Source organism: Crocuta crocuta, unplaced genomic scaffold, assembly GCF_008692635.1.
Source record: "Crocuta crocuta isolate KB4526 unplaced genomic scaffold, BGI_CrCroc_1.0 scaffold647, whole genome shotgun sequence".
NCBI classification, from domain to species: Eukaryota; Metazoa; Chordata; class Mammalia; order Carnivora; family Hyaenidae; genus Crocuta; species Crocuta crocuta.
The window spans coordinates 148,769-160,051 of record NW_027531286.1 but is presented as its reverse complement, the minus strand read 5'-3'; the positions used below and the strand labels follow the sequence as shown (position 1 = coordinate 160,051).

Sequence of the window (11,283 nt, the reverse complement as noted above, 5' to 3'; positions counted from 1 at the left end):
CCACCCACCCACCCCCCGCCACCTTCCTCTCCATCCAGTCAAGGGATCCTTCCTAGCCTCGGTTAAGAGTTCGGACGTCGTAGCCAGATCCTGGGTTCAAGTCCAGACGGGCTCTGCTACTTTCTGTTTGCAGGAGCGTGGGCAAGTTGTGTCACTCCTTTGTGCCTCATTTTCTTTATCTATAAAACGAGGTAATAGCACTTACCTCGTGGGGTGGATGTAAGGCCTAAATGAGTTAATGCAGGACTCGTGCTGAGGGCACGGGGTAGTATGGTCGTTAGGCCCCCGGGGCGTGCGGGGCGTCCTCCCGGCCTGCCCGCAGCTACGACCCACTAGCCCATGCAGCTCTCTCCCTTCCTCAGAGCCCCGCTTGAGGCTCACCTTGTCCCAAAAGCTTCTATCACTTGGTTCTACCGCTGGATTTATACCACCCACCCTGTCCCTGCAGGGTCTGCACCGGGGGCCTCAAGCTCAGTGGCCAGATATATGCCAGGCAGGATTGAGCTCTCGTTTTCGCTTCTCCTCCTGCACAGCACCTCCTCCGAGTAGCCTACCAAGACCCCGGCAGTGGCTGTACCTCCAAGACCCTGGCTGTGCCCCCAGGGGCGTCGGTTGCCACCCTGAACCAGCTCTGTGCCATGAAGTTCCGAGTGACCCAGCCTGACACATTCGGCCTCTTCCTGTACAGGGATCAGGGCTACCACCGCTTGTCGCCCGGAGCCCTGGCCCACGGGCTTCCCACAACCGGCTATCTCGTCTATCGCCGGGCAGAGCCGCCTGAGACCCACGGGGCCGCGCCCGGGGCTACAACAGAGAAGGACAGTGGGGAGCTGGAGGCAGGGGGCAGGGAGGAGGAGGGAGGGGGCCAGGGAGATGGGATCATCGAGGTCAAAGCGGGTCCTGGGGACAGCAGAGGAGAGGCTGAGACAACTGCCGAGAGGGTGCAGGGAAGTGTGGGCCAGGCCAGGGGGTGCCCTGCCCAGCCGGGGGTGCCAGAGTCCCAGGGAAGCAGAGCAGCAGAGGAGTAGCTGGGGGTGGCTGAACTGTCATTTGGGACAGAAAACCCTGAGCTTGCGGGGAAGGCCTTTCAGAGTCGGCCGGCCATCAGCCCCACCCCTCTTAGCCTTCCCCACGCCCCAGGCCGCTCCTGCGCCCGCCACCAGCTCTGATATTTGTGTCTGTGGTCACACCTGCTGGGGTGGTCCCTGGACCAGGCGCATCTGAAGCACTGGAATAAAGCTGAGGGGGTGTAAAGGGCCTTTTCTCTCCCAGCTGGAGGTCAGCCAGCCTTTAGTGGTGAGTGTGCCCCATCTCCGGCAAAGGACCGGGGGCAGGCAGCCCTTCCACGCTGGGGGCTTCAAAGCCCTGAAAGGCTTCACCAACTCCTGGGAGCCCAGTCCAGCCCTAGCCTACAGAAAGGGGTGGGGGGGAGGGGCGCTGGCAGCTCCCAACTTCAGTGTCCTCACCCCGTAGAGCGGAGGTGCTCTTGCTGCCCTGCCTTCTCGCAGAAGTCCTCCAGGGGCACGTGGACGGTTTTGCTCCAAAGCAGAGCTCAGACTGGAGAGAAGGGTAGGGAAGGAGGTGGGATGTTAGCAGTACCTGCCTCCCAAGGGGTCTGTTGTCTGTATTCACTGAAGGTTCTTGTCAGCCTGGGGGAGATCCTGGAGATCAGGCTCCGCCCAGGGAGCACCTAGGCCCCAGTCTTTTCTCAGGATGAGAAATCCTGCCAGGCACTCTCTCATCCCACGGGGAGATGGGCTTCCGAAATGGAAGTGGTGGTGCCCGGAGTGGTGCCTGGAAACCATTTTCTCTGCACTTAACTCTTTTGGACCTCACAAGAGCTTTCCGGGCAGGCTGGGCATGGCTTATCACACACGGAGGCTTGGGAAAATGACTCCTGAGATATCGCACAGCGGCCAAACCCGGGTGTCAGGCTCCAACTACGCCCTCTATTGTAAAACACCGATAAATTAACCCTAAAGGCCCCACAGCCCTGAGGGGTCCCAGAGCAGGAAGGAAATCTGAGCAAAGACAATGCCAGTAACGGCCACAAGGGGGTGCGGGTGGCCCAGGAAGTGGCAGAGGGGGTAATGCAGAGGGGTGAGGGCGTCTCAGGGGCAACCTGGGGTCCGTGCAGGGGCCGTCATTGCAGGCTCCCTTGGAGTCTGGGATCTGGGTGAGACAAACTTCATAGGGATCACTCCCTCGGAAGGAACTGTCCCCTGGTGGAAGGAGGAGCCAGCCAGTCTCTGGGGCACTCCCTCAGGTGCTGAGCACAAGGGACATCAGACCACCACGTGTCAGGTGGTCATGACAGCTAGAGGTAGGAATCCTGGACATTGGGATTTCAGCCAATCCAGATATAGATACCAGCAAATCTGGGCTCAGGGCTCCCAAATTTCTCACTAGGCCACCAGCAACCCTCCCTCTCCACTTCCACTCCCCACTCCAGGCTTCTTGCCGGGAGGAAGTCTCCTCTCTTTCCTTTTGTACCCCCCCTCTCCCTATCCCAAGCCCACCCCAGTGCCTCGAACCTGGGCACCCCAGAGGCCCCCAATAAATGCTGTCCCTTGATTGGCGTTTGATAAATAAGAGTGAAGGGCAGTGAGGCGGGAAGCTGGGAGGTTAAGGGAGGGCTGGGTTCTGGGAACCAAACACAGGATGTCTCAAGTTCAGTTCCAGAGGAAGACCTAGAACGGTTGCCAGGGGTGCTCAGAGAACCCCAGGGCAGGATGTGGAGCTCCTCTCACGGGAACTAGGACCAGCAGAGGCTTCTGAGCCCCTGCAGACCCCGCCTAACCCCTTCTGCGCTCAATCTCAGTTCCGGGCTCCGGGAACTCAGCACACCCCTAGCAGTGGCTCCGCAGAGCAGAGCACCGGCACGCCCGCCCCGCCTGCTCTCCAGACTTTTGGTTTATCAAGACATTCTGATTGGTCAGGGGCCCAGGCCAGGTAAATCAGCGGGATCAAGGGTCAGAATGCAGGGGTTGGGACTCCTTGCAGGACAGGCCATGATAGATTGGTCTAAGACTGATCTCATTATCCCCATTTTACAGATGAGGAAACAGATTCGCTCAGGGAAAGTGGCTTATTACAGGGCAGAGAGCTGGCTCTGTGGAGCTTCAGATTCTGCAATCCTCCAAAACAGAAGGAAGAGCTCCTTTACTCATCCCCTCAGCAATAATCTATGGCGTCTGAATGGACCAAGCACCAAGCACCCCCAGCCCCAGCCAGAGGGAAACAAGTGTGATTTGGCAAAAACAGCACGCTGTGTGCTGGGATTCAGTCTTGCCCCTCCCTCGCCCCTACCTCCTACCTTTGGCCTTCTGGAAGAGGAAGTCACCTGAGAGGTGTCACACCTTGCCCAGCACCCATTGCTGCAGATCAGGGCTAGAAACTTGACATTCGGCTCCCACGGAGCAGCCAAGTCATTTCCTCACTTGGAAATGTTGCTACTTATTCCCCTCGAGTCACTGCAGCGCTCTGTGTGAGTTTATTGTCTGTCTTCCTCACCAGGCCAGAGCCAGGTCGGCTCTAAATCTCGAGGGCCTAGAACAATGCCTGGCCCGGAAGTGGCACTTAGTGGACATATGTAGAATGATTGATTCGGGAAGGCTCAGCCTAAACAGTTGGTCCGAGTTCCTGGGGCTGGGGCGGCGCATTCTCCATCGCTGCCGCCAGGGGGCGATCAGGCCCATTCCCAGGCACTCGCCTGGCCCCCTGCTGGCGGGAGGCCACCCAGGGACCCACTGCGCTCAGAGCGCCTGAGCCCTGCCAGGTGCCGGGAGGGAAAGCATCGCCACAGTGGGGCCTTGGCACCGTCCTGCGAACGCGAGTCCTGCCAACAGAGGTTGGTGGGAGGGGAGCCAGGAGCCAGGGCCTGGGGAGTGGGGACCCTGGGAGGGGCGGGGAGAAAGGCAATCGTTGAGACCCACGCCTCCACCCTCACTCACCTTCAACACAGAGCATTTAACACCCTGCCACGGTCTTGTGACCCATGTCCTTCCCCCCCCCCTCAGTTTGACACAGAGAAACATTGTGACTCACATCTGCACACAGAATGTGTGACACCCTGCATCCCACGGTCGTGTAACACCCGAGCGCCCCCCAAGCCTTAACAGGAACATGCTGAGTGTTAGGAACACCTGGAAACTGTTAGGCATTCATTTCCCTGCGGGATGGGACACAGTGACCCACACAGGCCCCTCCTCCGAGCCACACCCTGACACAGACCTCTCTAGATCTGCAGACTCAGAGACACTCCTTCAACACCCTCCGTCTCGGGTTCAGAATGTGACTCCGTGACAAACACACACACAGGGACAGGCTGACACAGAGACATGTGATGAGTGGTATGCAGGGACTCCACGACACACACCTACCCACGTGGCACCGCTGCTGCCACAGCCCAGTCCCCTGCTCCAACACGGCACACGCATGGGACAAGTACACACACACACACACACTCACATGCACACGCACACGCGCACACACTTTTATACTTATGATCATGCAGAAGTCCAAGCCCTTACCCTGACTAATCTCACTCCAGCCCTGGCCTATCTCTGCCACCACTCAGCCATTCCAGCCTGTGATGGACCCTGGTGGGGACTGTGAGATGCCGAGAAGACCCCCGTGGGGGGCGTGGCAACCCCACTGGCCAGGGAGGAGACAGAGGCCGGCAGTATTGGGCGGGGAGGCCTGAGCTCATCAGATTCCAGCCTGAGTGATTCACGGGAAGCCTGGGGAGGATCTGAGAGGGTGGGGGTAATGGCCCAGGGGCTGGGGTTTTGGGGGCCTGGGTGGGCTTCAGACTCAAAGGTCTTGGGTCCAGAGCAAGCCTCTAGTCCTGGGAGGGGGCTTCCTGAGGAGTGGCCCAGCCTGAAGGGGTGTCTGTTGGGTCTGGCCCCTGGGAGGGGCTTAGGACACAGAGCGGAACCGCAGGATGAGACAATCGGCCCCTCCCGTCCTCCCCACCCGGGGCCTGGGCCCCTGACCCCGGGTCTTCCCAGCCCTAGCAGCTGGGTGTCTTTAGCAGGGGTTAGGTCAAGGGTGGGGGGCAGGGGTGGAGTGACCTTCACGGCCATCTTGGCCTCCGGGGCCCTCAGGCAGGCAGCCGGGCTGGGATGGACCTGACTGGTGGAGTCCGGGCTGACAGGGTTACCGACCCCCGCTGCCCTGCCAGGCGAGGCCTCTGCCAGACAGCAGAGAACACACGGCTGTCCCAGCGCCAGGGACACCTTCGTGCCGAGACGGAGCTCTCCACTCCTGCCACCTCCTGAGTGCCCTGCCTCCCTGGCTGGGCCGATGCTCAGGGGACCCAGCTGCTCCTGCAGGGTGACAGGAAGAAAGGACGGGGCTGGAAGCAGGACAGGGGTACAGGAAGTGCCTTTCTTGGAAGTCTGCACCAAAATAGCCTGTTCTGTCCCTACTCTGGGTCTCAGTGTCCCACGGGGGGAGGGGGGGGAGATATGCGTCACCAAGGAGACCCTTGCCAGGGAGGGGCCTGAGCTGACCTTAATCTGGCTTTTGCTCACTCCCTTCCTCCCCTTTCCTCCCCTCCCCCCCCCCCAAGCCTGCCTCAGTCTCTGCTCCACTTTGAAGTCCTAACATAAATATCATGTCTGCTTGGGTTCCCCTTCCCGGCCTGGTCACAGCCCCCAGACCTGGCTTCCACCCCAGCCGGCCCTGGGGGTGCGTGCCGGGGGAGAGGAGGGGGGCCCGGACCACCCAGGGAAGGTGGCGAGCCAGAGACGCTGGAAGAGGAGTGGGGAGACGGGGCAAGACACCAGAGACAGGGAAGTGGGCAGAGAACAGAGAGACAGACCCCAGAGACCAACAAGGTGACCACCTGGGGACAGAAGAAGAGACAGAGAGACCCCAGAGAGTGACAGGAGCTGCTGGAGATGCCTGACACAGAGAGGAAAGAGAGAGGAACAGAAAGAGTGGGAGGGACAGTGAGACTCGAGAAAGATCCCTGGGGCAGTGAGGGGGCAGGAAGACCAAGGAAAGTTCCAGGGTGAGGTGGAGACGGGGAGGCTGACACTGGGGTAGCAGTGGGAAGGACATGGTGGAAAAAGAAACATCTCTGGTGACAGAGTGACCAGCCATCCTTGTTGGCCCAGGGCTAAGGGGGTCCCCAGCATCTAGAACTTACAGTGCGGCAGCAGCAGAGTCCTCGGCAAAGCAGGACTGGCTGGTCACTCCAGGGAACAGGTCTCTGCCAGATGCCTCGGGGGCCACAGAATCCTCGCCCAGTTACCCTTCCCCTGGAGGAGGAAGCTGCAGCCTCACAGCCAAGGGGCCCTAACAGAGGAAGGACAGAAACAGCGAGGGCCAGGAGAGCAGCCGTCCCCTCCTGGGGTCCCCAGACTTGGGTCCAGTCCCTGCTCTGCCTCTGCCCTGTGACCTGGGGCAAGGCTTGTCCCTCTCTGAGCTGTGAGTGCACTGAACAGAACAGCCGGGCCCTTCTAGCTCTGAGGTGAGCTCCAGGACTCCCTTCCTCGTGGGCAGATGTGGCTGGATGTTCAGGTCCGGCATCTGCCAGGAGAGGGAGGACTGGGGCCCTAGCTGTGCCCAGGCTGCGCGATCCAGGGCCAGCCATATGTCTCTCCCCTCACAGGTGTGGGCCCTGGGGACACGCACGTGTCACCCAGCTGCGTATACCCTCGGCAACGCCAGTGCCACACCAGCACACGCACTCACATGCACATGGTCACGTACAGGCACCCGGGTACACACACCTGCAGGCCCAGTCTCTCTCCACGGTGGGCTCCACCCCCCATCCTCCCCCCGGCTGTCAGAGTCCTTTACCCCCAGGGGCCAGGCTGGACGACACCCTTTCCTCCCAGGCCCCACCTTCTCCAAGCCTCTCTCTCCCAGCCTCTTCCTGCGGTCTCTCCCATCCAGAAGCACCCAGGGTGGGGCACCAGCACGTGGGGAGGAGAAGTCGGCCCAAATCGTGCCCTCCCCCCAGGATCCCCTCCCTCCCCACTTCTGCCCTGGGACCTCCCCCACCTCCCTGCCTGTGGCTCCCACCCAAGACCAGGCGCCTCCTGGCCCACCAGTTGGCCCTTCCTCCTGACAGCCTGAAGGCTGGGGTGGTTTGGGAAGAACTTAGAAATGGAGGGAGGTAGGGGGATGGGGACAAAAGAAAAAAGAGGAAAGGAGGTGATTTGTACACAGAGCAATGTGCTGGCTCAGCAGCAGGCTGTGCCAAGGTTCTCGGCGCCTGCCCAGGGGGCGCCCCCCAATCATGCTCAACACCCCCACCCTGGCTGTTCCACTGGGCTCTCTTCAGGCCAACCCCTCTGCAGGCCGCCTGCACCCCCACCCCCACGGGCCCACACATCGCATCCAAAACCACTGTCTGGCTTGTCCCAGTAGCTGGAAGGCACGTCTCCTTCTGGGGAAGTGGGCTTCTGTTTTCATGCCAGTCGTGAGGTGAGCTCTCCCCATATGGGCCACGATCAGAGCAGAAAACTCCAGCCCCCTAACCCACACCGTGGGCCGAGCTTGGTGTCCTGAGCTGTCTCCGTCCCCGCTGGGAAGACACAATGGCCTCAGGCCCCAACAGAGAGAAGACATTGTGGTGACAGAGAAGCATCACACATGATTCCTGCCAGTGGAATAGTCCAGGCTGTCCTGCCCCCCTCGACTGCACTCCTGCAGATCCGGAGTCGCGTTCTGAGCGAGCCGTCGGTCGTGGTGCGGCTCATTGTGAATTAGCACTGCTGTCTGAATCCGTCCCCAGCCACGCAGCTCAACATCTCATCCACACACCCACACACTTAGCCATCTATCCATCCATTCACTTACTCCTTCCATAGCCATCCGTGAGCCATCTGTCCACCATCACCCCATTCTCCTATCCAAACACTGTTCCTCCCGTGCGCGCCCTCATGCATCCCCCCAAGCAGGCACCCCCCCGATATATCCACCCACTCATCATCCAAGCATTTGTTGCATCGATGAGCATCTTCTCTGAGCTGTGGGGGCAAGTCAGGCTCAATGGAACTTCCAGAAAGAGTAAGACTGCAAGCAGCCCCCCTCGGTCCCCTCCCCTCCCCCAGGTCCATGATGCAATCCCCTTCCCCAAGTTCTTAGGCCGCCTCAACTCCACACCTCCACACATCCTGGATGGGAGCAGGAGAATGCTAGGCGCCCACCTGAACTAGGCACCCAGGTGCGCCTCTAAGGCTCATTCTCAACCCACCAAACCCTTTGTTTTGTGGGGGTCAGAGGTGGCCCCCCCCCGCCCCCTCCTCACTGCTCAGCAGGCCCTTAACTTGCAAGTGGCCCAGCCACACCATCTGGAATTTGGCCTTTGACCCTCTGCCTCCTGCTTCTCTTGTCTGCCCCCCAACCCTTCACCCCAACTGAAGCTGGAGTCCTGACCTCTGATCTGACCTGCCTACTCGCCAGACGGCTTGCAGCCTCCCCTCAGACGCCCCAGCAGCACGGGCCATTGCCCGAATCATGACTGGGCCCGCCACACCCTTGGATCCGGCTTCGGCCAGCCCCTGAGGAGCCTCCAGAGGCTGCCTCCCCCAGCCCGGCCCGCCCTGCCGCCCGGCTCTCCAGCCAGCTCCCTCCCCTCTCCCAGACTATTGCAACAACTTCTTAACTGGTCCCTGGCCTCCAGTCCCCCCTCCACCCACCACACACCAGCCACAGGGAACTCCCATCATACCTCTTCCCCATGGCCCCCATGATGGAGGCCAGCCTTTCAGGGGTAACTTACTGCCATCCAAGCTAGGCCTCTGTCCCCTTCCTGACGTTGTCTCTTCACTACCGTCCCTCACTCCAGGCTCAGTGGAGTCCTTTACATTCTCCAAAGGCATCTTGACCTCAGCACTTTGTCTAGGATGCCTCCCCCCATCCTCACTTCTTGATGCCGTGCCCAGCTCTCAGACCCTGCCTGAGGGCTCCTGGGGGCACTGAAGCAAACAGAGAACCGGAATAAGAGTCAGGAGGCCTTGGTTCTAGAACCAGCCCTGCCACAGACTTGCTCTGAGACTCCCTGGGCCTCAGTGTCCCTACCTGGAAATTACCGATTTCCAGGGATCTCCCAGTTCCGAAATGGTCTGACTTCTGGGGAAGGCTGGGCGAGCATGGGGAGCAAGTGGGCTTTCGCTCCAGACAGCATCACTGATCCCCCCAGCATGGCCCAGGGCCTTCTCTGAGCCTCATTCATCCATTAATTTGACAAACCCTACTACTGAGCAGCACCTATGGGAGAGGAGCCTACCAGGCTCAGGGGATACACTAGGGAACAAGACCATGAGGCTGCCCTTAAGGAGTTCGCGGTCTCCTAGGGCAAGAGTTCTCCATTGGGGGTGATGTAGTCTCCAGGGGACATAATATTTGGCAATGTCTGGAGAATTTGTGATCGTCCCACTGCAAGGATGCCACTGGCATCTCGGTCAAAGCGGGGGATACTGCTAAACATCTTACAATGCACCACGCAGCCCCTCAAGAGGCAGACATGTACCTGGTGAGTTTCAGACACAGCCACGAGATGAGACCAGATCGCTGGAGCAGAGGAGTGAGTGGGGGAAGAGGGGTAAGAAGTTTGGAGGCAGACCACATCAGCCTGGAGGCCATGGCCAAGACGTTGGCCTGTCCTTTGAGTGAGACAGGGGCCCAAGGGGTTCTGAACAGGGGAGTAACGAGACCCATCTTAGGTTTTAAAGAAATCCCTCTGGGGGAATGGAGAAGGCAAGACACAGACCAGAGGAGAGGCTATTGCAAGAATCTAGGCGGAAGGTGACAGTTGTGCAGGCCACAGGAGGGTGGCAAAGAAGGCGGTGAGAAGCAGTCAGGTTGTGGATCTATTTTGAAGGTGAAGCCAACAGGATTTGCTGAGAGACTGGACGTGGGGTGTGGGAGAAAGAGGAGTCAAGGATGATCTCAAGGCTTTGGGCCTGAGCCAAGGGAAGAATGAACTGCCCCATATTGACTTTCCTCTCATGAGAAGGGGGATAATTCTACACACTTCACAGACGTGGACCCTGAAAGAATGACTTTCCAGGCATATAGCAAGCACTGCAAAAGCCGGGGTTCTCAGGGGGAGCTGGCCATGTCTGCAGGGCCAGCCCTGGCACTGTAAGGTGGTTAGTAAACTGCCCCAGTCCCCACCCCCGATCCAGATTATGTGCTCAGAAGGCTAAGGAACATTTGCCTCATGCTTTGTAGCTGACAAAGCACATTTGCAAACACTGAGTGCTGTGATACAATAGCCCTGCTGAGCTGAAAGGCCCTGACACATTACTCCATTTTGTAGATAAGAAGAACGGAGACCCAGAGAGGGCCAGTGACTTCCCAGAGGTCACACAGCACAGCAGTGGCAGAGCACTGAGGCGCAGAACCGCTACTCCACGTCCCGTCCCCCAGCTCCAACTTCTGCAAAGAGTGCAGTGGGTGTTCACGGGTTAATCTGACAACCAGCTCCCCAGGGACCGGCCTGGATGATGGGCTCAGTGCCCATCCCTCCAGAGGCCTCCAAAAGGGGCGGGAAGAGGACCCCGGCCAGGCCCACGCAGCAGACTCCGGGGGCAGGGAGGGCTCCACACATGTGATGCCTGTGTCACATACACATGTATGTGTAACTGTGAACCTCACGCCCATACATGGCCTCTCACCAGTCCCCTCCCGGTCCTGCTCACCCTGAGTGCAGCCTAGCCCCTGTCTGGCCCCCTCCCCCATGCACCCTGCCCTCTTGCCGCAGAAGCCCAGAGAAGCATTTCCTGTTTGGGGGCTGCCTCCTCCCCCTCTGAGCCCAGGNGCTGGAGCCAGGAAGCTGGGGGGTGGGGGGAGGTTGAGGCAGGAGTTTAGTGGATAAATGAGGGTTTGATGATGCCCATGCCTGCGTGATCAAGGTGGTTTCCATTCAGGGCCTGCACATGCAAGTGAGGGATGTCATCTGTGAGGACCTGTGGGATGCCACGCCACTTAAGTATGTGTATCCAAGGGGGTTCGCATGTGCAAAGCCGGGATGGAGGGACAGTGTCAAGAGAGGGCTCCTGTGTGGGGAGAGGAGCACACACACGTGTGTGATGCAAAGGGCATGAGTCAGAGCATGTTTCCACATGTATGACGAACAGCTGGGCCCAGAGACAGTTCACAAGTGGGACGAGGTCGGGGTGTCCACACTGGGTCTGGGAAAGGACCTCACCCCACCGCCAGGAGCCCTAGAGCCCCAGACTGCGCTGGGGTTTTCTGAGGGTCTTCCAGCCTGCTGGGCAGGCATTTCCCCCTCTCCTCGACTCCCAGGGCGCTAGC

At 59.6% G+C, this 11,283-nt stretch overlaps 1 protein-coding gene across 1 annotated transcript in view; it reads left to right on the top strand.

Moving 5' to 3' along the window:
- The window catches only part of RIN1 (Ras and Rab interactor 1), a 6,124-nt gene extending 3,564 nt beyond the window's left edge, over positions 1-2,560 (top strand). The window contains exon 10 of the mRNA XM_077771427.1: positions 534-2,560. Coding sequence (XP_077627553.1) covers positions 534-1,028 — 495 coding nt within the window. The 3' untranslated portion in view covers positions 1,029-2,560. The remainder of the gene's footprint in view (positions 1-533) is intronic.
- The last annotated feature ends 8,723 nt before the right edge of the window (positions 2,561-11,283 follow it).